General features: G+C 47.9%; 1 protein-coding gene across 1 annotated transcript in view; it reads left to right on the plus strand.

Annotated features, from left to right (window-relative positions):
- Positions 1 to 17,540: 17,540 nt before the first annotated feature.
- Positions 17,541 to 23,051, plus strand: part of SMAD3 (SMAD family member 3) — a 126,829-nt gene continuing 121,318 nt past the window's right edge. Inside the window, exon 1 of the mRNA XM_052647119.1 lies at positions 17,541 to 17,852. Within this exon, the coding sequence (XP_052503079.1) occupies positions 17,647 to 17,852 (206 nt within the window). The 5' untranslated portion in view covers positions 17,541 to 17,646. The remainder of the gene's footprint in view (positions 17,853 to 23,051) is intronic.

Here is a 23,051-nt window from a genome sequence, read left to right on the forward strand (position 1 = left end):
ATTTACAATAGCGTGTTCCAGAGATGGGGAAATTAGTTCACACTGGAACCACGTCTTAACCTGGTAAATGAATGGGGAAGAGGAAGAGTTTTAGACCCAGGTCAGTGGAATCCCAAACCTACTCTTTTGGGCATCCCCCTCCACCTCAAGCCTGGGAAACATTTTTGCACCTGGTCCTACACCCTGTGGGCCCCATGAAGGACAGGCAGCACTAATCTGTGCCCAGGGGAGAGGGCCAGTGAGATCCGAGGGCCCAGGACCCTGTCTCCCATGGTGTCCACCTTTTCCTGCTAGCTTCTTCTTTTAAGTATTTCTTTAAAAAAATTTTATTATTCTTGTTGTTATTTTATTTTTTTATTTTTTATTTTTTTGCTGTGCCATGCAGCATGTGGGATCTTTGTTCCCCCACCAGGAATTGAACCCATGCCCCCTGCATTGGAAGCAGAGACTCTTAACCACTGGACTGCCAGGGAAGTCCTACCAGCTTCTTCAGGGAAGAGGATAGGGAAGCTTTGCTTTATTCTCTGGCCTTTTGTGAAATGGGTGCTGAAATCAGTTCAGTTCAGTCACTCAGTCGTGTCCAACTCTTCAAGACCCCATGGACTGCAGCAGGCCAGGCCTCCCTGTCCATCACCAACTCCTGGAGCCAGCTCAGACTCATGTTCACGGAGTCGGTGATGCCATCCAACCATCTCATCCTCTGTCGTCCCCTTCTCCTCTTGCCTTCAATCTTTCCCAGCATCAGGGTCTTTTCCAACAAGTCAGTTCTTCTCATCAGGTAGCCAAAGTGTTGGAGTTTCAGCTTTAGCATCAGTCCTTCCAATGCATATTTAGGACTGATTTCCTTTACCATTGACTTGTTTGATTTCCTTGCAGTCCAAGGGACTCTCAAGAGTCTTCTCCAATACCACAGTTCAAAAGCATTAATTCTTTGGTGCTCAGCTTTCTTTATAGTCCAACTTTCACATCCATACATGACTACTGGAAAAATCATAGCTTCGACTAGATAGACCTTTGTTGGCAAAGTAATGTCTCTGCTTTTTAATATGCTGTCTAGGTTGGTCATAGGTTTTCCTCCATGGAGCAAGCAGTTACCATCTGAAGTGATTTTGGAGCCCAAGAAAATACAGTATGTCACTTTTTCCATTGTTTCCCCATCTATTTGCCATGAAGTGGTGGGACCAGATTCCATGATCTTCATTTTTTGAATGTTGAGTTTTAAGCGAATTTTTTCACTCTCCTTTTTCAACATCATCAAGAGGCTCTTTAGTTCCTCTTCACTTTCTGCCATAAGGGTGGTGTCATCAGCATGTCTGAGGTTATTGATATTTCTCCCAACAATCTTGATTCTAGCTTGTGCTTCACCCAGCTCAGCATTTGTCATGATGTACTCTGCATATAAGTTAAATAAGCAAAGTGACAATATACAGCCTTGATGTACTCCTTTCCCAATTTGGAACCAGTCCGTTGTTCCGTGTCTGGTTCTGTTACTTCTTGGCCTGCACACAGATTTCTCAGGAGGCAGGTCAGGTGGTCTGGTATTCCCATCTCTTTCAGAATTTTCCACAGTTTGTTGTGCTCCACACAGTCAAAGGCTTTGGCATAGTCAATAAAGCAGAAGTAGATGTTTTTCTGGAACTCTTGCTTTTTCTATGATCCAATGGATGCTGGCAATTGGATCTCTGGTTTCTCTGCCTTTTCTAAATCCAGCTTGAACATCTCGAGGCTCACGTAATGTTGAAGCCTTGTTTGGAGAATTTTGAGCATTTGTTTGCATGTGAGATGTGTATAATTGTGTGGTAGATGAACATTCTTTGGCATTGCCTTTCTTTGGGATTGAAATGAAAACTGACCTTTTCCAGTCCTGTGGCCACTGCTGAATTTTCCAAATTTGTTGACATATTAAGTGCAGCACTTGCACAGCATCATCTTTTAGGATTTGAAATAGCTCAACTAGAACTCCATCACCTCCACTAGACTTATTTGTAGTGATGCTTACTAAGGCCCACTTGACTTTGCACTCCAGGATATCTGTCTCTAGGTGAGTGATCGTGGTTATCTGGGTCAGGAAGATCTTTTTTGCATAGTTCTGATTATTCTTGCCACCTCTTCTTAATATCTTCTGCTTCAGTTAGGTCCATACCATTTCTGTCCTCTGTTGTGCCCATCTTCGAATGAAACATTCCCTTGGTATCTGTAATTTTCTTGAAGAGATCTCTAGTCTTTCCCATTCTATTGTTTCCTCTATTTCTTTGCATTGATCACTGAGAAAGACTTTCTTATCTCTCCTTTTTATTCTTTGGAACTCTGCATTCAAATATATATCTTTGATATAAAAGGCATATCTTTCCTTATCTCCTTTGCCTTTAGCTTCTCTTCTTTTCTCAGCTATTTGTAAGGCCTCCTCAGACAGCCATTTTGCATTATTGCATTTCTTTTTCTTGGGGATGGTCTTGATCATCACCTCCTGTACAATGTCGCAATCCTCCATCCATAGTTCTTCAGGCACATTGTCTATCAAATCTAATCCCTGGAATATTTGTCACTTGCACCATATAATCATAAGGAGTTTGATTTAGGTCATACCCGAATGGTCTAGTAGTTTTCCCTACTTTCTTCAATTTAAATCTGATTTTTGCCATAAGAAGTTCATGATCTGAGCCACAACATCTGGTTTAACTAAACTCCTTCAGCTTCTGGAGCTGGTTCTTTCACAGGGAGACCCTGGGCTCAGGAGCTGTTATGTAAATGAGGATAAGGTGCCTGGCAAATCACCTTTGTTGTTATGACTTTCTCAGGTACTCAAGTGTGGGAAAGAGAAGATGCTGAACGTGGCTTATGCTGGCCCACCACCAAATGTGTGCTGTGTGTGTGCTAAGTTGCTCCAGTCGTGTCTGACCGCTTGCCACCCTATGGACTGTAGCCTGCCAGGCTTCCTTGCCCATGGGATTCTCCAGGCAAGAATACTGGAGTGGGTTGCCATGCCCTCCTCCAGGGGATCTTCCTGACCCAGGGCTCGAACCTGCGTCTCTTGTATCTCCTGCATTGGCAGTCGAGTTTTTTACTGCTAGTGCCACCTGGGAAGGCCTTCACAGCTACTCTGTCAGGTACGTTAATTACCTCATCTTGTAGTGAGGGCCTGAATCTCAGAGAAGCTCTGTGATATGCTGAAGGTAGATGAGGAGTGGATCATAAACCTCGGACAGTGGGGTTTGCATTTGCAAAGGACCCTTGGACATAAGGTCTTAATAGAATTCCTGGAAATGCTGGGAAAGGAACCTTAGTCCTCGACTCCTAGTTCAAGAAACCCTGGTTTCAGCAGAATGTTTCTCAGGGGCTGTTTCTAGTCCCAGACTGGAGTATATTGGTCCCATGGAACATGGGAACTACACTTGACTTCTCTCCAGAACTCTGGACTGTGGTACCTGGGCTATGTGGTACCTGGGCTATGTGGTCACAGGGACCCCTTTGTCCTCTTTACCAGCTTCAGAATGATGGGCCCTAGGTTGGACAGGCTGTGGCTATTGCATGGTGTGGTCCTTGTCCTGGGGGCCTTTTCTCATCGCCTTGCATGCGGACAGGGCTGGGATGAGACCCTGAGACACCCTGAGAGAGAGTCAGTCTCCACATACCACATTCCAGCAAAAATAGTCTAAACTTGATAACGTGCCTCCCATCCATGTGTGCTGAACTCAAGTAGCTTTTTCTAGAGATTCTGCTTGTAAAATCCTGGGTGAATGCAAGAAAGTTGAATTTTTCTCCTTGGCTGCAAGTGGGGCAGGAGGGGGAGGGTACTTGGCAGTGGGCTTAAGCCCCTTCTTGCTCTGCCTCCTGGGTTCCCCCATCTGCCAAGAGGGTCTTACGCATAGTGGGTGCTCAGCCCCCATATTCTGAATCGAATGATGTATGCTCACTTCCCAAAGAGAACTAAGTCTAAGCTGTACTGTGTGAGGTGTGGGCAGAGAGTCTGTGCCAGCCTAGCTGAGGCACACACGTGCACATACACACCTACACACACATGCATGGGGAGGAGGCATAGGAGAACACTGTGTGTGAACTCACCCACCCTCCTTAGTTCCAGCTTAAAGGGACAGCAACATTAAAATGTGTTGTTCCCTCTCCTAATTAATATCTGAGTTCAAGGGTCTTCCTTGGAGGTCCAATGGTTAAGAATTTGCCTTCCAATGCAGCGAGTGAGGATTCAATCCCTAGTCAGAGAACTAAGATCCCACATGCCTTGCTGCCAAAAAACCAAAACATAAATCAGAAGCAATATTGTAACAAGTTCAATAAAGACTTCAAAAAAAATTTCCAAGTTTGGGATCCCCACACTTACCTAGGTGAGAACTGAGCCCTGATGCTGACTGTCCTTTACGGACAAGTTTCTCACAGAAGGATCAACTGCTAGCCCTGAACTGAATGGCTAGAATGCTGGGCCTGGAACCCACAGCTTCACAGAAGATGCAGTTCCATAAAGGGATTTTAGAGTTTCCTGATGCAGCCCCAGGCAGATGCATGATATGGGTATGCTTTCCTACTTAAAACCAGCTCTGCTTAAAAAATAACATTGGAGGCAAAAATACACTTAATGAAGGTGTGACACACCGCAAAACCACAGCCAGTGGGATTTGAGTTTGAGAGGGAGTGTATAATTGTGTGTGTTTTAGACATTAAGGTAATGTGGCCTCACTTGGAAAAATCTGAGGGGAGTAGAGAGCGACCTGTAAAAATATGAGTCCATGCTGGTCGGGAGTTTACCTCCACCCTTGCTAGCTAAACTGTAGGATAGTTAGTGTTTATGTTCGCTCATGATTTTCCTTCATTCCATCAAAAATTTATGGGAAGGCTGCTTTGTGTCAGGCAGTATCCTGAACACTTGGTGACATACCTGTCAAAATTAGACAGATGAGTTCTGATCTGTGTATTCAAGTCAGTGGGAACAGCACTTGTCTTTTCTGGCTCTTGAATTAACCTACCTACTACCCAAGGGCAGGAGGCCAGGCTCTCCTGGAGGCGTATTTTCCACCCATCGTCCTGAACAGGGGTGCCTACTATGGGAGCTGAGGCACGGGGCCCAGCAGGCTGACAAACGCACGCCCTTTCCATCTTTCACCCCCTCTCCTTGGCTTCTCTCCTGGGCCTCCTGGGCGGCCTTGGCAGGAAGGGGCCCTGAGAGTTTAGCTGTTGATTGAAGCTGACAAGGAGTCGAGGTGTTTTCCTCCCACAGTCATTTGCATTGAGTTAGGGGATTCCCAGAGACCAGAGGATGCGTCTTTATCAGTGAATTAGAAGGTCAGAGCTAGAAGAGGCACAGAGGCAAACAGGCTCCAGCTGGAGGAACGGCAGCTCCGTGGCAGAGTTTCAACAAGGATCCCAAGGCAGAAAAGAACTCAGAAAGCCATTCTGCCATGATGTCTGCCATGCGTGCAGAGAAGGGTGTTTGCGTCTTGTATTTAAACCCAAGGCCACTCCAATCCCTTCCTTTTACAGACGAGGAAACTGAGACTGGGGATGTAAATAATAATACAATACAATACAAGCTACAGCAGGTCCACTGATAGAACCAAACTCTCCACCTTCCCAGCCCCTCCCCCACGCCAGCACTCCAGTCAGTCAGTTCTTCTGCTGCTTAACCAGGTTTCAAGCCCTTCGTAGAGAATTCCTCCCCGAGTCACAACCATTCTTTTCATCTGCGGGTGAGGCTGGTCCAGATCAGGAGTTGACCATCATAATGCATGCTGCTCCTATGTCCCTTTTGGTCCCTGACCTTTCCTAGTGATTGTTCGGGGGCAGTAAAATGCAGTGCCATGGAAGCTGAATCCATACCAGGAACTACAGGATTGTGGTCCAGGTTGCCTGGATTTTAGCAATTGGCACCTCAAGCCAATCTTCACGTAAATCCTCCCACGCATTCCCTACAGATTGGCTTTCTGACATCCCCTAGCTCAGTGGCCAAACAAGCATGGGGCTGAGAGTCTGCAGTGTAAGTCAGGATTCTACATTTTAGTTATGAGACCATGGGCACATTGTTTAATCTTTCTGGGCCTCAATTGCCTGTCTATTAATTCAATTCATCACCAAACTTTTATTGAGTACGTTCAATGGGCTCAAGCACAGGTGTTGGGGTGAGAAAAATATCACAAGGTCTTTGACCTTCAAGGCATTTAAAATCTACTGCTGCTGCTGCTACTGCTGCTGCTGCTGCTAAGTCGCTTCAGTCGTGTCTGACTCTGTGCGACCCCATAGACGGCAGCCCACCAGGCTCCCCCATCCCTGGGATTCTCCAGGCAAGAACACTGGAGTGGGTTGCCATTTCCTTCTCCAATGCATGAAAGTGAAAACTGAAAGTGAAGTCGCTCAGTCGTGTCCGACTCCTAGCGACCCCATGGACTGCAGCCTACCAGGCTCCTCCGTCCATGGGATTTTCCAGGCAAAAGTACTGGAGTGGGGTGCCATTGCCTTCTCTATAATGAATTAATTATTAAGATTGGTGCAAAAGTAATTGTTGAAATTTGCTGCTTGATATTGGGATACTTTCTTAAATAAATGTGATTTTGTTATATATCATTTTAATGCACATTTCTTTCATTTTTTTGCTAATAACTTATTATTTGCTGTTTATATTTATTTTAGACTAGGTAAATGATATTAGACAAAAAGCAAATTCAAGCAATTTTCTTATTTGCGTTCAAAATGTTTTGTAAAGCAGCAGAGACAGCTCACAACATCAACAATGCATTTGGCTCAGGAACTGCTAATGAATGTACAGTGCAGTGGTGGTTCAAGAAGTTTTGCTAAGGAGATAAGAGTCTTGAAGATGAGGAGCGCACTGGCTGGCCATCAGAAGGTGACAACATTCTCTGGTTGTTCAGCACTTGAAGCAAATTCATTTCAGTTCAGTCGCTCAGTCATGTCCAACTCTTTGCGACCCCATGGACTGCAGCACACCCAGGCCTCCCTGTCCAGATTAGAAAGGTGAAAAAGCTTCATGAGTGGGTGCCTCATGAGTGGACCACAAATCAAAAAAAAAAAATCATCATTTTGAGGTGTCATCTTCTCTTATTCCACACAACAACAACAAACCATTTCTTGATGGATTGTGATGTGAGGCAAAACGTGGATTTTATATGACAACTGGCAATGACCAGCTCAGTAGTTGGACCAAGAAGAAGCTCCAAAGCACTTTCCAAAGCCAAACTTGCACTGAAAAAAGGTGATGCTCACTGTATGGTGGTCTGCTGCCAGTCTGATCCACTACAGCTTTCTGAATCCCAGTGAAACCATTACTTCTGAGACGTGTGCTCAGCAAATCAATGAGATGTACCAAAAACTCCAATGCCTGAAGCCAGCATTGGTCAACAAAAATGGCCCAATTCTTCTCCACAATGACATCCAATGGCATGTCACACAAGCAACGCTTCAAAGTTGAATGAAATGGGCTATGAGGTTTTGCCTCATCCACCATATTCACCTGACCTCTCGCCAACTGACTACCACTTCTTCAAGTATCTCGATAACTTTTTGCAGGGGAAATACTTCCACAACCAGCAGGAGGCAGAAAATGCTCTCCAAGAGTTCGTTGAATTCCGAGGCAGGGATTTTTATACTACAGGAATAAATCAACTTATTTCTCATTGGTGCAAATGTGTTGCTTGCAATGGTTTCTGTTTTGATTCATAAAGATGTGTCTGACCCATAATGACTTAAAATTCATGGTCCAAAACCACAATAACTTTTCCACAATATTTTAACAATAACCTTTAATAAATAAACAGATAAATGCACAAATAAGTCCTAAGTATGAGCATAGGGGTATGAACAGGATAGAGGAGGAAAGGCTTTGTGAAGTGGGCGCTGCTCCAATCTTGACTTGGATGGAAGGAGTGTTCAACTAGTTGAAGGGGTGGAATATGGAGATGGGAGGGATGGAGAGGACACCAAAGTCAAGAAGGAGTGGTGTGAGCAAAGATACTGTGGTGTGAAAAGCCCAGGGATATTTGTAATGTGCCTGGAGAAAGGATGTGACGTGGGTGAAACAAGAGAGTTGAGGGTGCAGACAGACTGGCCCCATCACTCAGCGCCATCACTCCATATGAAACACTATGGATTCTGTTCTCTAGAAGTGTGCTGTCCAACAGGGGAGCCACTAGCCACACATGGCTATTGAGCACTTGAAATGTGACCAGTCCAAACTGAGATGCAAGCATAAAGCACACAACAGATTTCAAAGACTGCACAAAAAAAGAATATAGAGATAATTTTTATAGTGTTTACATGTTAAAAATGATATACTGGATATGTTGGGTTGCGTGCATGCTACGTCGCTTCAGTCATGTTAAACTCTTTGCCACCCCATGGACTGTAGCCTACCGGGGCTCCTCTGTCCATGGGATTTCCCAGGCAAGAATACTAGAGTGGATTGTCATTTCCTCCTCCAGGGGATCTTCCTGACCCGGGGATCGAACTCCCATCTTCTGTGTCTCCTGCATTTCAGGCAAATTATTTACCACTGAGCCCTATGTTGGGTTACATCAAGTATATTAACTTCACCTGTTTCTTTTTCCTTTTTAAAAAATAACATAGCCTCAGTAACATTTAAAATTACATAGGTCACTCGCATATATTTCTACTGGACAGCACTGCTGTAGGCAACTGAAAGCATTCTTTATAAATTACCGAAAGCATTTTTTTACAAAGCAGGGAAATGTAGATGCAATTTACGCTTCTGGAGTGCTCACTCTGGCTGCAAGTAGAGAAGGAAGACAATTAGAAAATTATTGTAATAATTAGTGGTGAGCAGTGATAGGGACCTGAATTAAGATGGAGGCTGGGTGATGGGAGGCAGATCCTATAGGGTTTGGTGGCAGATTGGATACAGGGGTGAAAGAGGGGAGGAATTTCTAGGTTACTGGGTGATTGGAGACAATGGTGATGCCCCTGAGGATGGAGGGCTGAGAAGCAGGTTCACAGAGGAAGCTGATGACCTCAGTTCTGAACATGACCTTTAGATGACTGTGGGCCTCTAATTCCAGGTGACAGTTTGAGACTTGAGCTCAGGAGAGGGGTTGGGTTGGATATTTAGATTTCGGGGTCAGTTTTGAAAGATCAGGCAAGACTCAAGCAGAATACGATCACCCAGGATGGTTGTTTTCGTTTAGTCGCTAAGTCATGTCCCTTTCTTTGAGACCCCATGGGCTGCAGGACATCACTCCTGTCCTCCACTACTTCCCAGTTTGCTCACACTCATGTCCATTGAGTGAGTGATGCTATCTACCATCTCATCCCTTCCTGTCCCCTTCTCCTTTTGCCTTCAGTCCTTCCCAGAATCAGGGTCTTTTCCAGCATCAGGTTTACACAGGGAGAGAATGTCAAAGGAAAGCAGCAAGTGCCTGGCCCCAGGGAACATCAGCACCTATGGGAGGGCAGGAGGAAAAGATCGAAAAGTGTTTCCTTGTACTGCCTGCCAATAGCACCGCCCAGTGATTCCTCTCCCCTATACTCAGAGATCTTTCAGTAGAGACCCTTTTTCACTTTTTGATTTCAGAAGAAAACAAAAAATGTCACAGCAAAAGCTGAAGCTCTCTTGAGTGGATCTTGATGACAAAGTCAGATGTCAAGAAAAATTCTACCCCAGATTCAATCTCACTTTATAAAGCTGTTAGGATACAGCTGGTACAGTAGCTTTTCAGGGGGCCGTTTGGTAATGACTCCATAAGTAGCCATTCTCCTTCTAGGGACTTACTGTAAGAAAATAATCAGAGAGACACACAAATGCATACGTACAAAAGTGTTTAAAGCATCACTTTTTATAATGCTGAATAAAACTGGGAGCCACTTAAAAGTCCACTTGTGGGAAAGTGGCTTCATACATTATGATAGACTCATGTGACAGGCTGCTCCACACGCATTCAAATTAGTGGAGTAACAGAAAAAGATGTTCATGATATATTTAGTGAAAAATCAGGGGGTTGTAGTGTGATTATCTCTAGTCTGTGGTCATTGTTTGTCCTCATCGTGGTTAAGAACAAGGACTGTGCAGCAGGTATCTTGGCTTGTCTGAGCAAGGCCAGTCTCTGAAGGTCACCTCATCAAGTCTCAGTGTCCTCTTCTGGAAAGGGCAGGGTAATGACACCAGCCACAGGCAGCTGCAGAAACTAAGAGTTAATCTCATTCATGTGAAGTACTGAGAGCAAGGCTTAGCATTTGTGAGACGTCAGTATGTGTTAGCCTTTATTATAACTTTTAAAGACATCTTTATTGAGCTGTAATTCACTTAGCATACCATTCACCCACTTAAAAATGAACAAGCCAGTGGGGGTTAATATATTCAAAGAGCTGTGCAACTATCACAATAGTCAACTTTAGAATATTTTCATTCCCCCAGAAAGAAACTCTGTACCCCTTGGAAGTCACTCCCACCCTCTACCAAGCCCCCAGCAGCCTGTGACCTACCTCTGCCACTGTAGATTGGTCTAATCTGGGCAGTTCAGAGAAATGGAACCCTATAGGGTTAAACCCTGTGGGCTTTAAAACAGCCACAACAGCCTAACTCATGTCTTGAAGCTGGTGTCCCACCCTCTGGTCAGACTGAATTGCTTGGGAGAGGGACAGCTTTTCCCATTTTATTCCTTCAAGGTCTGAGTCAACCCCAGGAGGTTTGTTTCCAGATGCTGGGGTGTATCTAAGGGACAGAATATTCTAGATATGTATGTTGTTTTGAGAAATGAGGACTCTGTTTCTCTTTTAACATGGCCCATGTTTGACTACACAAAGGCACTAACAGACCACCCTACCCACTGCCCCAAGCATCAGTCACCCTCTCAGACCTGAGCAGACAGTCTAAACCACCCCTGCCTCATTCCCTCCAGGATCCACATTCCCTACCCTGGATAAACCCAACTGTGCTTTCACCCTACACATCGCTGTCTTTCTTTAAAATCTTTATTTAAGTTGAGGTGTAACTTTGATATAGTATCTTCCATTCACATACAATGTAAAAATAGCTTGCCAATATATTAAAAAGTAATTTAAGGGCATACAGTCTCACTGCTCTTCTAGAACTGTATTTTTATTTCAGCACACCACTCCTTGCTGGTTGTTCATATGCACGTGTGCTTTTAAAAATAAATGCAATTATATGACCCAACAATTGCTGCTTTAGGGCCACATTGTAAACCGAACTCTGGACCGAGAGAAATCCTGGGCCTGAGCCAAGGCCACATTTGTGACTATTATCCCAGAAAATAGGAAAGAGAAAACATAGTGACCTCTACAAATATACACTCATACATGGTACAAAGACAAAGACACAGAAACACATGAGCCCAGGAAGAAAATTCACACAGCACATAACCATTTCACTTAAACATATGGGGCTGGGCTCTGTGAAATAATGTGATCTAAACAAGACAGATCTCAGAGGCATGGGCGGACAGACATTTAGCGTACACACACGTGAATCTCAACAACACCTGTGTAAACAGTGATCAACACACCAGGACATACACAGGTGGTATAATCAAGTACACACACACTCACACACACGACTGTGCACCTACCAGGATCCTCTCCTGGCCCCTGACTCCCAGGCCTGAACACTGGGAAGGAGCTTCTTCAGGAAAACTCAAAATAGCTCTGTGAACCCTGCCCTGGGCTCCAGCCGCCTGCCGACAGGCCCATCCTGTCCTCCCTCAAAGCCCTGGCCCCATGCCTCAGTCTGTACCCAGCAGCGGGTAGCAATGCCTACCCCTGAGCCCAGTCCCTCACCCCATATCTCCTCCTATCAGACCTGGCCTCTCACCTTATCGTCCTTGGACCCAACACCCAAATCCTACACTCCAGCTTCCCTACATACAACTCCTTCTGTTCCAGCTCCCTTCTCCCAAGGACTGTCTGTAATCAACCCTAGGAACCTTACTCTGGGGGCTCTGGAGACAGAGGGTCCATGCTGGGCTGGCAGTCAGGGGTCAGCCATCCAGTTTGGACAATAGCAACTTAAATTCTTCAGTCTGTGGTCCCTCCTCAGCAACAATAGGAACCATTTTTGGGGACCGAGAATTTCAAACAAGATGCTATCCTAGAAGTCTCTGCCCAGAGCCTGGCCTAGAGCAGACCTGTAAAGGGTATTGGTCCCCGCATCCTCAGTTCCCCGAGCTGTCAGGCGGGGGCAGCATCCGAGGCTGCGGGTTCCTAGGGGTGGCCCTGGGGCAGGCATTTTAAATAATTTTGACTGGGCTCTCCAAATACGAGAGATCCCCATCATTGGTTGGAAGGTGCTGGGAAGCAAAGGCTCTGTCTTGGTTTATTTTGTGGTGGTTTAGATGTTTTGTCTTTCTACTGATTGACTGACTGGATGCGCCATGCAAGATCTTAGCTCCCTGACCGGGGGTAGAATTGGCACCCTCTGCATTGTGGAGTCTTAACCACTGGGCCACCAGGGAAGTCCCAAAGACTGACTTTTGAGCGAGCTAGAGAATAGTTAGGCTGCTGAGTACATTGTACTATTGCAGCTTAAGTGCAGAGAGTGAGGTTAACAGATTCCTCAGTACCACACAGTACTTCATCATTACAGACCCATGGATGTACTCCCCCTCTAGTCTCCCCTCCAATTCCCATATGCTTACCCTCAAACACCTATTCTGTTGCGTTCAATGTGTATTTTTTCTATTTTTATTATGGTAAAATATAGGGAACAAAATTTACCATTTTAACCATTTTAAAGTGCATGGTTCTATGGCATGGTTGTACAAGCATCATTACCATCCATCTCCAAAATTTTTTCATCTCCCCATCTCAAATGCTGTACCCATTAATTCCCTTCCTCCCCCCAGCCCCTGGCAACCACCATTCTACTTTCTGTCTCAAAAATTTGACAGTTCTATGTACTTAGTGTAAATGGAATCATATGGTGTTTGTCCTTTTGTGACTGGCTTATTTCACTTAGCACAGGGTCTTCAAGGTTCATGCTCATTGTAGCATATGACAGGATTTCTTTCCTTTTTAAGGCTGAATAATATTCTATTGTATGTATAGACCATATTTTGTTAATGCATTCATCCCTCAATAGATACTAAAGTTACATCCACCTCTTGACTATCAAGAATAATCCTGCTATGGACATGGCTGTGCAATATCTGTGGAATCTCTGATTTCACTTCTTTTGGGGTATACACTCAGAAGTGAAATTGCTGGATGAAGTGGTAATTCCATGTTAACTTTTGTGAGGAACCACCATACCATTTTCCACCTTGCCACTAGCATTGCCCAAGGGTCCTAATTTCTCCATATCCTCACCAGCACTTACTATTTTCTCCTTTTTTAAGAGTAGCCATCCTAAAGGGTGAAGTGATTCAATGTGTATCTGTTTATGACTTCTTTCAAAATGTATACAGTTGTTTTGTGCCTATGTAACTTTTTACACAAGTAACATAGCATTATTTCTGTCATTTTCTGTGTTGCTATCTTCACCTTGAACTGTTTTTAAGATACAGCCATTTTCCTCCTGTACGCAGAACTCATTGCTTATAATCTGTGCATGGTACTCTACACTGAGCACCAGCTATATCCAAGTGTATTGAAAATGTTCTGAGTGCTTGTAGAAAGCTCTCTGCATGTGTTGTTTGATTCCTTACAGCGATCTTAAGAGGAAGATTATTATTATTCCCATTCTATAAGGAAACTGATACACAGAGTTAAGGGACACGCCTGAAGTCACACAACTGGAAAGAGGAGACTAGACATTTTAACTCAGGTCCATTTGGTACCACCAAGAGAACTCATGTGTGTTAAGGGCTAAAGAAAGAGGGCTAGCTGCAGACAGAGGCTCCCTCTCAGGTGAGGGCATTCTGCTGAAAGTTCTAGTCCTCACTAGATCCTGACTCATCTCCAGGTTGTGAATCACCTCTCTTCACCAGATGTCACTTTATGTCTGTGTAAAATGAAGACAGGAACAATTTTCTTGCTCTTTCGAGATTCACCACTTATTGATTAAACATCCTTTAGTTAACTGAAAAATCAACAGAATTGAAGGCAGGTGTTTGTTTCTTTCCAGCGTTCCACCCGGGAGCCATGCCAAACACATGAAAATCTTTTGGCGAATCTGCTTGTGAGGCTTCTCCCCCATAGGACTAACTATCCCCAGAAAAACGGAGGCGCTGCCTCCGGCCCCATCCCACCTCTCTTGAACTTTGTGCTTACCCCGATGAAAAATTAACTGGGCTGATGTTTCCTTTCCAAGGACAGCCTCTGCAGAAGCCGGCCTGGCTGGGCCCCAGGAGCACACGCGCTAGAGCAGAGTTCCTCTCCACCCAGAGCCGCCCACCCTCTCACCTGCCAAAGTCAGGGGAGTATGTGAGGTTCTCGGGCACCCAGAGGAATCTGCTCCTTAGCCCTCCAGTTTTATGAAACTGGACTGATTTCTCTAACTCTTCTAGTGGAGAAACTGAGGCCAGAGGAGAAAGGAACGCCCAGACGAGTCACTTGTTGGCCTCACACGTGGAGCCAGCCCTGTTTTCTGCGTGCACCAGCTGTCCACCGAGACCAGCAAAGAAAATGCAGGAGAGCAAGCTTCAGCCACACTGACTGCTGACTAGTCACTGCCTCCTTTCAGGAAAACGAGAAGGCTGACCAGGGGGCCCTTCCCATGTCATGATTCAGAGACTCGGGGACATGCCAGGCCCTTCTACTACCTGCAAAACTCAGATCTCTCTTAGGCTTCTCACCTTCATAGTATACATTACACTTCACCACACATGGCTCTGCCCTGAAGGAGAACAGTTGTAATGCCTTTTCTAGATTCATAAGAAGAACTGTGTGCTTCATTCTTACAGCTGAGAGAATAGATGCTTGGTGGGGTGAAGGGGTAGAGAGAGCCAAGATTAAAAGCCAGGTCAGTCATTGATGAAGCTTGAGGTCTTTTTGCTGGATGCCTCTCAACAGTGGGGCCTGCCTGATGCAATGTCCAGGTTAATCTGAACGGTTTACACAAGGGCCCGTTTCTCACAGGCACACATCTCCTACCCCTTGGTGCTTCTTTAGGTTGGGAGGCTAGGGCCCTTAGTCTTTAATTTCAGCATTTTCAGAAATGAGTAGGATGGCACATGGAGGTGCTCTGTAGATGTGCGTGTCTAACTGAACCCTGCTCCCCACTTCGCACCTTTCTCCATGGCACTAACAGCGGCTGTATTGACTGTTGGTGAAGCTTTTCACATCGGACTCCCACAACCACCCTAAGAGATTGAGAGGAAAGCTATCTCTAGCCTGTTTTCCAGGTGAGCAAACATTTCTTCTAGTATCACAATAGTGCACCTGTGTAAAGAACGTTGGTTTTGCAGAGCTCCATCTGGGATGTCACCTTCTACCTCTACAACTCTAGAAGGCAGCTAGCTGGGTGCAGTGTGGGCTGAGGCCTCAAAAATCATTGGTTTGTAGCCTAACTCTGCAGCTAGAGCTCTCCAGTATTATAATCTCTGGGCCTCGGGTACTTCAGCTGTAAATGGGAGACCAGGGACATCTACTTCACGGGTCACTGTGAAGATGAAATCAGGGGGCAGCACTTTCTTCATTCTACCTGGAATGAAGAAAGCCATCAATAAAAGTCTATCGCCTTCCTTCCTTCTCTTTTTCGATGAGAACCGGAGGAAGGGAATGAAACCAGATGATAGTGGCTGCTGGTTAATTTCAAGGACCGGCCAGGAACGGGGAGCAGGTCATTAAGCACCATTTGGGGTTCAGGGGACTCTCCTTTAAGGTCCAAGCAGGCAGAGAATTAGAAGGAGGGGAGCCCTGGGCTCAGCCCCAGCAGCTGACAGACCTGCCAGAGCTCATTCTCTCCTTCCGGGCAGGGACCCCTGCAGCTTCTGGGCTGACATTGTGGATTAGGCCACACCTCACAGGGCTCTGTAACTCCCCACCCGCTAGAGGGTTTGCGGATCACTTCTTTCTCACCAAGGGAGTTTCCTGCTGTTACAAACAAACAAAGGCTAAGAGGTCTGGTAGGGGAGGGGCTGCAGGAGAAAGGCCCTGGGGGCCTGGGGTAACTCCTGACAGCCACCGAGTGAGGGGTCTGTGGGTAGACGCCCCTGAATTGTGTTCGTGGAGAGAAAAGCCCCAGAGCGCCCCCAATATCCTGGTGTTCCTCTGCTTCCCACCGAAGCTAATTTGGAATATATAAGGTCCCCGAAGACTGCCCTTTTGCTCCACTTGTTGCGAGTTCACAGCTTTGAAAACAAAACTCTCTCCTATTTTACTGGGTGTTGAATTTCGGATACTTTGTTTCCCATAGGATTCCAGCACCCCGTAATGAAACTTTTCCTCTACAGATAAGTTCTAAGGCTCCCCCATTCATTTCTTCCTGAGCTTAACGAATGCCTCTGAGGCCCGTTTTCTGCGGGGCACTTGATTCCCAAAGGTCCAAGGGACCCCTGACTCCAGCTATTATCCAGGGAGTCACTGGGGTCCCCAAATCGGCACCTCTGAGAGCCTCTCCCTAATCCGGCCCTGGGGCTCTAAACTGGAACGGTCTCTCTGGTGCGAGAATAAAAACAGCCCCCCGAGTCCCCGGCGCCGCCACGGCCCCTGACCGGGATCGGCGCACCAGCGTCCTGGTGCGCGCCCCGACTTCCTGGGCCTCAGCCTTCCGCGCGTCCTCCCTCGAACCGGGGTCCTCCCAGGAGCGCACCGCCTGCCTGTGGCCAGCCCGCTCTCGTTCGTTCGTGCGGGTCTAACCCTCGGGCCCGCCACTCCAGCTGAGTTTCCTGAGTGTGGGTTCCGAGAGCGGACGCCACGACCCGAGCCCGGCCCTCCCGCCAGGGGCCCTTCTCGCCGCTCCTTTCCCACGACTTCCTCCCGGCGTCCGCTGGACTTCAGGTCGGGGCCGCGCGGGGCCCTGCGCGCTCCAGCCCTGGCGGCCGCTGTCCCAGGTCGCCCACGTGGGCGTGCTCCGCGCCGGGCGGGGGGAAGGCCAGGAGCCCTCCCGGAGGCTGGGGGGCGAGCGAGGCGCCCGCAGGAGGAGGCGGCGGGGCTCGGGGGAGGAGGCGGGGCGCCCCAGCGGCAGGGGGCGGTGACAGCGCTTGGAAAGGAGGCTGCACGCGGATTTGCATGAAACACAGACTGGGAGCGGGCGGGAGCAGGAGCGCGGCGCGCGCCCCGGCCCGGCCCAGCTAGCGGGCGAGCCGGCAAGGAGGAGGGCAGCGGCGAGGCGAGGCTGCCGGGGCGGAGGGATCTGCGCATCAAAGCGAGCGAGGCGAGCAAAGTTTGGCTGGGGGTTGGACTTTCCTTCCTGGAGGCGGCACCCAAACAGCCACCCCGTGCGGAAACCCAAACTTTCTTCTGCCACTCCGGTCCCCGCGGCCGCCGCCTCCGCCCCGCGTCCCAGGCCTTCCCGATCTCGCTTCGCTACTGCCTGCCCGCCGCCCCGCCGTCCTTCTCCCCGCCGTGGGAGACGCCCGGGGCGCAGGGCCGCGCGCCGAGCCCCGCCGGCTGCAGCGCCGCGGCCGGGCCTGGAGAACCAGCAAGTTCGCCGAGAGTTGAAGCGAAGTTTGGGCGGCCGCAGCCGGCCCGGGCTGAGCTCCCCGCTGCGCCCCCGGCGTCCCGCCGCGCCTAGCCCCGCCGGGGGCGCTCCTCGCAGCTCGCGCGCCCTCCTCAACCATGTCGTCCATCCTGCCTTTCACTCCCCCGATCGTGAAGCGCTTGCTGGGCTGGAAAAAGGGCGAGCAGAACGGGCAGGAGGAGAAGTGGTGCGAGAAGGCAGTCAAGAGTTTGGTCAAGAAGCTCAAGAAGACGGGGCAGCTGGACGAGCTGGAGAAAGCCATCACCACGCAGAACGTCAACACCAAGTGCATCACCATCCCCAGGTGGGGGCTGGAGGGACCTTGGGGCGCGCCCGCCCAGCCCCATAGCGTGGCGGGGCCGGCCTGGTGGGATTGGAGCAGGAGGGATTGTGTGTGTGTGTGTATACGACGGGGTGGGAACGCAGGCAGGAAGCGGGTGAGGGGGGACCCCAAACAAAACCTTTTCTGGAATTGCAAAGATTCAGAGCCCGGGACTTCCACGCGGCACTCGCTCCCCCAGACCCCGCATTGGCATTTCACCTCCGGGAAAGGGGGTGCTGCAGGATGCCCCCCCACACACGCACCTCGGGGAGCTGCGGGATAGAACTTGAGGCCCGCTTTGTTCGGCTCCGCGGGCCCGAGCCCCTCCTCCGCCGCCGCCTCCCGCCCCCGCGGCCCGCGCTCGTGGAGGTGGTGGTGTCTCTCCCTTTCTTTTCTTCATTCCTGTCCCCCCACTTCTTTCCTTCTCGACAGGAATGCAGTCCGTACAGCTGGGGCTGTGGGTGAGGAGCGGGAGCCTCGTGATTGACAGATTCCTTCTTCGTTCTCTCTTTGCCTTCGGGATTAGCATTTTTATCGAGTATTTTTAGATTCGGTTGTGCCAGTCTCCCGCCCCCTCCGCACACACGCACTTTAGTTGCAGCGCAGTGCTCTGACTTTCAAATGAGAGAGATAAGTGGCGGAGAGTGGGGTCTTCTCCCCCGCCTCCCCCGGCTGTTTTTTGCCCTTCTTTCAGTCTGAGATTGCGGGTGGGTGCCGAAAGGAGGGGGGTTTGGAGCCGAGGAGATAACAAAACGCACCCTAAAGTGGGCCTCGCATGGCCCTCGCATTCCTACGGAGCCCTCCTTCCCAAAGCACTTTGCCATCTGTCTGGACCTCCTTTATCCTCCACTTCGCGCTAGCTAGGTCTGGCAGGAGCTCACAGATGGCTGATAGAAGGGGTCAGTGACTTCTCTCCACTCCCCATGGCCTTCTCTTAGCTTAGCTGCGCCTGGCTGGAAATTGGGATGTGTTGAGGGGGGAGGTATCTTAGCTTTCTGTGTCTCCCTCTTAGCCCCCTCTGAGGGAGAGTCTGTGTGTGTGAGTAGGGGTCCCTGGCTGTGGAGGAATGAGCAGAGGGTCCCCGGGGCCAGAGCTCCACATAAATTGTCCCTCTTGATGTTGGGCCAGAAGTGGACTCCGTCCTTGGCCACCTGCTCGGGGCAGCTGTACGCCGGCCGCCAGCCGTGTCAGGCAGGCACAAAGCAACATCTGTCCACGGAAACCCAGAGCCGGCCTCCTCTGGAAATAAATGCCACATATGGTGGGAGTGCGGACTTGAAAAATAATAATTTTTTTCTTCAAAACTGGGTGGATCCAGTCAATAAAGCGGGAAGGAAGGTGGTGTGCTGTCTGGGAAGTGTGTTCCGGTGTATGATGGGGAGCCAGAATTGACTTCAGAGGAGGTGGTGTGATGTGATGGTCAGGGAGCCCTAGGTCCTGGTCTCAGCCCTGGTTCTTCCTTCTTTATTACTTTAGGTGAGGGGTAAGGAGTAGGGTAAATGAATGTCATACTTCTCCCTCCTGGAGAGAATCTGCCTTCTTACCTGCCTGAGGGCGCTGAGGACAAGTGCTTTTTTATGTTTTGAGACAGGAAAAAAAAAAATCAGTATCCAGTATAAAATGAACAGCTGCATGAATTGTTTCACAGTTTACAGAAGACTTTCATATGCTTTTAGGAGATCAAGAAAAAGAAACTCCTGGAAAATAGATAAGGCAATTAATTAGGCCTAAGACTGATCCCATTTTCAAAGTTGAGAAAACTCTGGAGGAGAGAGGTGAAAAGGCTTGGCATAGCAAAACATGCCATTCTGACCAAATGTGCCCCTTCTGCTTACCACAGCTCCTCTTCAGTTTGAAGGGTCTGAATACATTCTTTGCTGATGGCTACAGGGTGGGCCCTGGGATCTTTGGTAGTAAGGCTGCCAGCATCCTTTGGGCTGGTGACAGCCTGGAGGAGAGGCCTGGCTCCCCCTTGCCTTGGTAGGAGTTTGCCCTCTGGGAAAGCATAGCTGTGGCCTGCCTTTTCCTCTTCCAGTGTTTTCCGCAGCCTGGGGCATATGGACACTTGGGATGTTCCTGAGAGTTTAAGTAAACTCAGCCTTCCCATGGCTCTGTGAGGACTGAGCCATCTTCTACCTGCCTGGCAAGGACTAATGCTGAGGCACATTTTTTTCCATCTTTTTCAGTTAGGGAAACCCCGTTACTTGGGTGGATCCAGACAAAGTGGATTTCCATCCTTGGATTTTGTGCCCACGCCTCTGGGTCACCTTGTCTCCCTTGGCAACAGCGGCTGCTGTTTTGCTCGTGGGCAGAAAACTAAAGGCCACGTCTTGGGGAGGTGGCTAGCTGGCCTCATACGGGTGATAGCGGTGTCGCTCTGAGTCCCATAGGTTGTGGGGTTGCTTGTCAAATTGTCTGCTCTCTCCTCACAGCTTTTTATAACAAGGTCTTTGGAAAACTGACAAAGGGAAGTGTTTCACCTAGCTATCCCACTGTGGGTATGCGGTGGGGCCCTGGGTGCTTAAAAGTACCCTACAAGATCTGGACTTCACAGTGTAAGGAACCCTTAGCCTAAGGAGATTTTCTCCAGCTTGTTTTGGCTAATACAAGGTCATGAGCCGCAGCAGCGCTGTTCAGCAGTTAGAGCTGTGTACTGGAGCCCCCCAGACTGCACGCGTTCCTCTGTTACTACTGCCCTAACTTGTCTCAGTGATCAAGAGAGCTGGAGTGACACAGGCTTACTGGTTTCAAGAATGTCAAAGAGACTGGTGCCAAAGCAGTGGCAAGAGCCTGATTTAGATACACCGGTAGAGGGGCTATCAGGATTCTCTGAGGTCTGGCAGGATGGTCAGAACTTCGATGAGTTGTGTAATAGCATCCTCCCTGTCATCTGTTATCCTTCTTGAGTACCTGAGTCCAGCTGCAGGTATCTTCCTGGCCAGTTTATAAGAATGGAGTAATAGCGTTTGCCAACAAGAGGCAGAGAAGATGCGTGTATGTTCTATCAGGGAGAAGGAGCCAGGCACACTTAAAAATGACTCTTCTGATGGACACTGATAATTTGTATTTCTACTAATGGGACCCATGCTGTGGCCCACTTGTTGAGAGCTGGACCAAGCTTAAGACCTTGTTTGTTTGGAAGGAAATTCAGGCTTTCTTGTGTCAGAGCACCAAGTCCAGAGGAAAGTGGCTGCGGAATTTAACCAAACATAAGGTCTGACACATACCTTTCTGTGCATCTGTTCTTTTGGTGTGGCCTCCTCCTGCTATCTGCCTGGACTTTGCCAGGCTGGTCTCACCGTAACATTTCTTTCTCAGGCTTCTGGGGACAGACCAGGGGTGCAAGAGTGGTAGCTTTAACACCCTCTCCATTTCAGCATCTCCTGTCCTCTTTTCTCTCAGTTGCACCTCAGCGCACCATTCTTGTGTGGCCCATTGGAACCCAACTCACTTGCAAGCACCCATCCTCTCCTTTCTCTTGTTAACCTCGATTAGAGGAGTTCTGCACAAAGGCAGGAAAGAGAAGGAGTCTGCAGGACACTGGGTAGTGGACTGTGGGGCTGGCTTAGAGCTATGGCTGAACCTAGGAGCCACTTGACCTTCGAACTTAGGAGCCATTTGGAACCTTCGAACTTGCTCCTTGCACCTAGGAGTTGAAGACAGCCCCTTGCTCACAGTTCTTAATCAAATGTTACAGGATGGGATTTTGTGGATTCATAGGTATTGGCCCCTCCCATGTCTGAGTCAGTATTCTGGGAAGTGGGGGAGGATGTGGAGATAAACTTGAGATGGTCCCTGCCTGTGACAAGCTTACACTTGAGTAGGAAAGCATCAACAGGACATTATTTGTGTCTATTTCTTTCTTCTTCCCAGCCATCAGAGGGAATATGAGCTCTAGTATGGAGTGATGTTTTTGGGGAGCGAGGGGGATTATGATATGTTTTTTAAATATTTAGAGGTCGCTGTGTTAGATAACAAAGTAAGGATAGCCATATGTTTTCCCCAGAAGAAAAGCACAGAATTCAGGTCCTGTATCTTGTTGTTTTAATACCTGGATGGATTTAGCAGTTCACTTGATGTCTCAGAGCCTTCTTGTCTGCACCTGTAAAATCAGGATGAGGTAAAGCCTGTGGAAGTGTTTTGTAAACCAGAAAGTTTGAGAGATGTATTTTATATTTAGATGTCTCTGTGTATCATTCATTCATTACTAAATTATTCAGTCATTTATGAAATACCTACTGTGATGAGCAGGGCAGGGCACTTGTTCTTAAGGGCCCGTCTGTCTAGAGTGGGAGACAGACTTGCCCAAAATATAGTCCATGAGCTGTAGCCAAAGGATGTACAAGATGCCCAGGGATGTGGGGGACAGACCATTACTTCTCTGGGAGAAGGTGGGGAGAGAAGGGAGGGGTCAATGCAAGGTGGAAGATCAAGAAGGCGGGAGTTATTATCCGAAGGAGGAAGTTGCTGGACCGTAGTACAGTTGTGGGAACTTTCGGGTTCATGGTGTCTGTTGCCTACAGGACTGAGAATGTCTTTATCTTCCTCTTGTTCCTAAAGGGAGTGCTGCTATGAATATGTTACCTCCGAGTCTGCACCTGAAGACCAGTGGCTTGTGTCCAGTATTTTATGCCACTGTAAAGTGTTCTCATTTTGAAATAAAAAAGGAGTTAGTATGGCAAACCTGAAATTCAAGTTTCCTTGGTGGAAACGGTGACTTAGGATGTATTAGCTCAGAATATAACAGACCGTGTCGATAAGAAGTGGGCAACTTGGAGGTGATGGTGGATGCCCAGAATTTTTGAGTTCTGGTGTGCTGTAACTTTTCATTTCTCTGGTTAACACTTGCCAAAAAATAAATCCTGTAAACCTGAATTTCTACAGAGACATAAGAGCTTTTAATAATGTATTTTTAAAAGTCTTTGCGAGGATGTAAAGGTTTAAATGACAATTCTAATAATAGAAAAAGCCCATGAATACAGTAGTCGTTTCCTTCTGATGAGAAATGCAAGCAGCTGATGGCATAGAGACTGGCTTGAGCTTATCACATCAGGAATCCAATTAAAATGAGTTTTTGAAAAATAAATATTGGTTCAATAATGTAGATTTGTAATTGCTATGTTATTGTAGTGGAGATAAAATTAACACGATTTAATGGACTGAACGACCATTAATTTTCAC

Source organism: Budorcas taxicolor, chromosome 10 (genome assembly GCF_023091745.1).
Source record: "Budorcas taxicolor isolate Tak-1 chromosome 10, Takin1.1, whole genome shotgun sequence".
NCBI classification, from domain to species: domain Eukaryota; kingdom Metazoa; phylum Chordata; class Mammalia; order Artiodactyla; family Bovidae; genus Budorcas; species Budorcas taxicolor.